Raw genomic sequence first — 6,000 nt, 5'->3', positions numbered from 1 at the left:
CAGCTACCAGGGCTGGCAGAAAAAGACCATCAGGTGGGGGCAGAGTTGAGCATGTCTGAGCTCAGACTATCCTTGGGCAGGGCTTGCTGTGGCAACTGTGGGGTATGGGGGTGTGGTTCTTAGGCCAATGGAGTTATGTTCCCAGGGGGATTATGGCTGCCTCTGCTGCTTTATACAGGTAGCCAGGGAAGTGGGGAAAAGTCAGTGGTGACAGGCCTCTCCCCACTCCCACACAGCCAGCAAGGCCAGTCTCACTCCTGTCATGCTCCCCAAAGAGCCAAATTTATATCCAAGCCTCTGGTATGCAGGGCTGGGATGTTGCCCTGGGATACTAGCCTCTCTGCTAAGAAGGCAAGCAGGGCTTTCAGGCCTCACCCCTCCCTGCCTGCTGTGGCTTCTGTGCTCATATCTGCACTTTCTATTCATCTCCACAGATCCTGACCAGGACAATTCGTACTCAGTCAAAATTATTACAAAGTTCAGCTGGAAGTTTCCTTCTCCCTGTGGCCCTTTCCCAATCCCACTGGCAGCCCTCCCCAAGGAACCCTGTGAGATAAAGTCAGAAATGACTTCCCTGGACTTCCTGGGGGACCAGGAGTGCCTGTAGGGCTCTTCCCACTGCTTCTTCTACTTTTGTATTTTGCTTGGCTCTCTAAATTCATTTCAGCTCTAGGTAAAGTTAAATTCTTCTCCTGTTATTTGGATTTTCAGGTTTCCCCAGTGAAGATGTGTGTTCAGAGGTAGACTTTCCCCCTCTCACACTTTAGACACTCACAGTTTTTCAGCTATTTCACAGAGTTTGCAGTGGCAAGCCACTTCTTTCAAAGGGCTGGTGAACTCTTTCAGTTTTCCTGGTATGTTCCTACAGCGGTTCTTGGAACAAAAGTTCATGATGTGAGTCTCCACACATGTTCATCTGAGTGAGAGTTGCAAGTTAGTCCTGCCTCCTAGCTGCCATCCCCTGCCCCAGGGTAATTATTAATAGCATCTTCTTTTATTTTCCAATGGTTCTCAGTAGATCACATAGTGATCTACCTGTTATAATACTTCAATTGCCTGTGTTCTTTGTATCTCCTGCTGGATGACAAGCCAAACACTTAGTAGGAACTTAATAACTTTGTTGAATGAGTGAAGCATTGAGTAGAACTAGAAGTCTTCTGTGAAATAAACTTAGTACACTTAACCTTTTAGAGCCTGTCATCAATCCACATTGGCCTCCTTATCTCCTTTCAGCCTGTAAGAGCTGAGAAACCAGACACAGTTTCATCCAGTCTGTGACTAAGTCCACATCCTTTAGATACAAGGAAGTGGTGGGGATGCTAAGGTTGGGTGGATTGTGTTGCTATATCACCCTCTTGTGGCTGGTGTGTGAAACTCATCACGAAATCCTTTCTGTGGTATAAGTAGTTCTATAAATCTCAACCGAGATCTCATTTTGGTTTCAGGTTAGATTTGGTCATCACTATTTTTTAAAAAGTTTCCCGGGTAATTCTAATATTTAGGTAACCTTGGGTGTTATTGGCAGGTTTGGGCCATGCTTAAGTGACCAGGTGGCCACCTTTGACAGATCTACTTCTTGGTATATAGAAGTGTATTTAGTTTTCTCAGAGCTCACCAGGGGGTCAGCATATCTCTAGATCAGTGCTTCTCAACTGGGGGAGATTTTGCCAAGCAGGGGACATTTGGTAGTGTTTGGAGACACTTGATTGTCACAATCAAGGACAGGGCATGTGCCATACACCCAGTGGGCAGAGGCCAGGGATGCTGTTAAACACCCTACAGTGCACAGGACAGCCCCATGACAAAAAAATTATCCAGCCCCAAATGTCAATAGTGTGGCAGCTGAGAAACCCTGCTCTAGATTTTGTCCACAAGGGGAATTTGGCAGAGTTCAGGGAAGGGAATTACTCTGGCAGTGACAAAAATTAAACAATCCTTTCAACACAGTTCTCCATGTGGAGGGTGGTTCCTGACCTTTGGTGAAGGGGATGCCAAGCTAACCCTTGTCCACCTCCAGGAAAGGGACAACCTCACATCCTATCTGATCAAATCTGCCTCCTTTAGCATTTCATAACTATGGCATGGAGACATAAGGCCAGGAAACACATCATGCCATACTACTGTGTTATAAATCCTTTAGGAAACACAAGACAAAAGTGCAATTTCCTTGATGGACTGGCTGTAATTTATTCATTTCCAAAAAGTAGAAACATAAACTTCAGAAGAAGAATCAATTCACAGTGGCTTCTCAGCCAGCACACACCACCCGCTGTAACAATCACATCCCCGCTGTGTGAATGGAGGAAGCGTCCTGAAGAGCCTGGGACTGTGCCCAGTTGTACTTCAGAACATCAGTCCCTTCAAACCGAGAATGGGTGTGTTCCTCCTGACTTCTCTAGAATTCAGACATGCTTGGTCAAAAGAAAACAGCATTAGAGGGGAAACACGGGGAAAACTTACTGTTTTAAGTCTGAGGAAAAGGCAAGCTCCCGCTCCCCATAGTGCCATCTGGGGGAAACTAGAGAGTGGTGAATGTATCACCAGAAGGGGTTGTTTTACCACTTGTAACCATGGTCTAGGGTGAGAGGCATAATGCCAGTGCTGTTTGGTGGGTGGCCCAAAAGACTCCCTTCCCAGTGAGGTCTTGAGCCCAGGGGTTCAGGATACTTGGAAGTGATGGCCTCTTCTTCACCCTTTGTTTCTGCCCTTCCATCAGGTAGAATTCAGCTACTGGAAAAATCCAAGTGCTGGGAACTGAGCTTCTAGAGCAATCTGAGTTGTAGTAAAGGAATGGGTGCTCATAAGCCCAGGGTTTACAAATCTTCATTAGTAGCTCCACAGTTTTGAGAGTAGACAGTGAATGAGGGTAAGGTTATACAAGGGTGGCGTAGTGGATAATTGTGAGGCTTTTTGTCTGCCTACCACCTGAATCCCACTTCTATTATTTGTAGAATTCCTTAATTCATAAGAAGTGAAAGTGGAAAATGCCAGATATTCAATTCCCAGCCTCCCTTGGAGACAGGACATGGACATGTGACCTAGGATTGGCCAGTCAATCCCAGACTTTGAATTATAAGCTAGAGACGAAAGGATGAAGAAGGGACCCTGGAGAATTCATTTTCATGGCAGACAGTGCAGCAGTAACAGTAATATCAAGTTTCCAAGTCCAGCAGAGACAGTGAGGCAGTGGTAGAGTCTGTGCCTAGTGCTGGGGACAGTGGCTGTGCATGAACAGGATCATCATCCCTGGGCTGGTTTTTAATTTTGGCTGTGCTCCCAGCCACAGCCTAGTCTCCTCTTTTCCTGCTCACTTTCAAAGCATGGTTTTGCAGAACCTTCTAGCAGTTATTGGAACCAATCAGTATCTTTTCAATAGGTTCCTTTTCTACATAAAAAAGCCAAAGCCAGCTTCTGTTGATTGCAACTAAGAACTCTGTTGAAGAAGCTGGTACCAGGAAACGAGATGCACTAAGCAACAGGCTTACAATGTGAATTGACCTCATAGAGGAGGTAAGGTACAAGGCAATAAGGACCTGAGTTTTGAGCTGGGAAGTTGGTGCCCCTTATTATGCAATGGTATGATAGTGGCTGTTTCTTACAGTACTTACCAAGTTTATATAAGAACCAATAAGAAAAAGAAGGGCTTAAATTGAAGACAGCCTGTCTGAAAGCAGAGAATAGGAAAAAACATAGGACTTTACTTAAAAAGTCTCTTTCTGCCTGCAGCTTGCAAAATAAGTTATTGAGCATTCAATGATTTGAAGCTGTTAGACCAAAATAACTTAATTTTCTACTAGAGGATAAATTTAGTGTGAGGAGAGGTATGCAGGGAGTAGAAAGTGCCTAGGAAAGACCTTGACCTGCAATACCCCTTGAAGCCCTGGATATAAGAGGTCCAGAATCTGGTCACAGAGAGTCTTAGCTGAGGTTCCAGGTTTGTTGTTCAAGGGAATCAACAGAGAACTGGGATTTAAACATCATTTTGAGAAGTGAAAAATCACCATGGGACAAGTTCCTCTGAGTATTCCAAGCTCCTTTGTAACAGCACCATCAAACATTTGCTACTTTTTTCTTTAAAACTGAATGCCATTTGCACAGAACTGTACTTTTAAGGCTCTTACATGGTTTCCAGTCCACTGTTCAAAACTCAGAGATCTCAAAATCATTCTTTCTGTTTATTGACTTTTTAGCTTCTGGGTTTTGCAAATAAAATAATATTCTTAGCTTCCTTTATACAATAATATCAGAGTGTTCTATGTATAATAAGAAATTCACCCTTCAGCCTCTATTCACTCTTTATCCTGAGAGAGAAACTGAGGCACAGAGGCTTGATCAGGTCTGCAGGTTATCATGATCAGCTCCCAGAACAAAGTAAAGATAGCCAAAATGTAAACTTTTCCAGACTTTGTGACTGGTGGTCCAGTGTGTGAGATAGGTACTCAGATGTCCTGGCTTTCAATCTGATTTTTATTATCCAGTTCCAGCCAAGAGCAAGATGCCCAAAGTCTGAACTCACATTACTGTCCATTTCATCTGCTACAACACAAAGATGGAACGCTGTTATCAAGTAACGCTCTGTTCTGCGCCTGCAGCCACTGCACAGCAAGCTAAATTCTTGGGAAGCCTCACTTCCTTGTTCATTTCACAGATGTATGTGGAAGAAACATCACCAGGGAGTTGATCTGAGAAGGGTACAGACGTGCAGTATGTCTGTCAGAGGAAACTTGGGGCCTGCGGCCAAGTTCAGTGTTCATTTTGGTTTTTCCATTTTCCTTCAGAAAGTCCCTTTGTTGGGTCTCTGATGTCAGCTCTCTGGAAGTGTCACACTAGCATAGACTGTGATGGAATTTGTTTCCTGGGGACAAAGCAGAAGTCTGTGAGTAGAGGGACTGGGTACTCACTTCACAGAATGCAAATGAAAACAGCACTGCTGAGGAAAAGGAAAGGGTCTTAGAGATCATGGCTTGTGCAGGGTCTGTCACAGACAAGGCCTTGCTGGGACAGCACTAGGGTTCCCACACTGCTTCTCCACCTGCAACAAGGGCCACAGCTCCCTTCCAAGCATAAGCATGCCATTATGGGGAGCATGATCTGAGGACCAGCACTCAGTGCCCTGTCTCCCTCTTTGCCCTCTCCCCTTCCATCCCCTTGTAAGGAAAACCATTTGTTTTGCTGTTACATATGGGTCACAATCTGGGAAGCCAAGAGAGTTGTAAATTATTGAGTTTTTAAAAAGTCTAGTGGGACTCAAAGGGAGAAGAGAAAAGTATTGGCAGGAGAGAGGAAGGGGAGAAGAGGGTTATGCGCAAAGATCTCTCATGTCAAAGAAACAAAGAAAATAGAATTTAAGGGTTTTGCCATAAAATGTTAGCTATAGCATACTGTTTTTGTCCTTAAGTAAACTTCATTAAAAATCTATATATTTTTTGAAGCTTTGAAGTCAGGTTTATATTTTTTACTTCCTTCTTAGATATGACAGTGAAGTGAGAATGGACCTCAAGTTGAAGATCGATTTCATCTTGAAATAGGGCACCTGCCCAGGCATTTCTGGATGAGTGTGTGTGCGGTAGGAGCTTTGAAAAATAAGGTGGATGCAGGCATTTGTGCGACCTTTGTGCCTCTATCATCCTGGGCTCTCTTCTGAAAGAGCCCAAATGGAGCAAAGATTTCAGTCCAGAATTTATTTCTATTCATTCAGTAAAGGAAAGATTCCTGTCAGAAGTAAACTTAGTCCCTGCTGATCTTGCAATAGGGTAGAATATGCAAGTCTCATTTTGAGCTGCACCCCGTATTCTCTTCTAGGCTTAACACCTATGCAGAGCTCCACCCCTAAATATTCTGATTAAATGGGGCTGCACAGAGTCTAGGCATGAGCATTTTTACAACGCTTCCCTGGTGATTCTGTTTTGTAGCTGGAGTTGAGAACTCCTGGACTCCAGCTGCTGTTCTTAAACTTGAGTGTGTATCAGAATTACCTGGGGTGTGGGTTTTTTTAAATAT

The 6,000-nt window shown here is 44.1% G+C and overlaps 1 protein-coding gene across 2 annotated transcripts in view; it reads right to left on the bottom strand.

Moving 5' to 3' along the window:
* Window positions 1-2,162: 2,162 nt before the first annotated feature.
* SLAMF1 (signaling lymphocytic activation molecule family member 1) overlaps window positions 2,163-6,000 on the bottom strand; it is a 39,586-nt gene continuing 35,748 nt past the window's right edge. Inside the window, exon 7 of one of the 2 annotated variants that reach the window (XM_004027719.5) lies at window positions 2,163-4,855. In XM_004027719.5, the coding sequence (XP_004027768.1) occupies window positions 4,805-4,855 (51 nt within the window). In that variant the 3' untranslated portion in view covers window positions 2,163-4,804. The remainder of the gene's footprint in view (window positions 4,856-6,000) is intronic. The other variant, XM_019025350.4, reaches the window with a different exon arrangement.

This window comes from Gorilla gorilla, chromosome 1, assembly GCF_029281585.2.
Source record: "Gorilla gorilla gorilla isolate KB3781 chromosome 1, NHGRI_mGorGor1-v2.1_pri, whole genome shotgun sequence".
In the NCBI taxonomy this organism is placed as follows: domain Eukaryota; kingdom Metazoa; phylum Chordata; class Mammalia; order Primates; family Hominidae; genus Gorilla; species Gorilla gorilla.
Note: the sequence above shows the minus strand (reverse complement) of the source record. Positions and strands in the feature narration are given on the sequence as shown.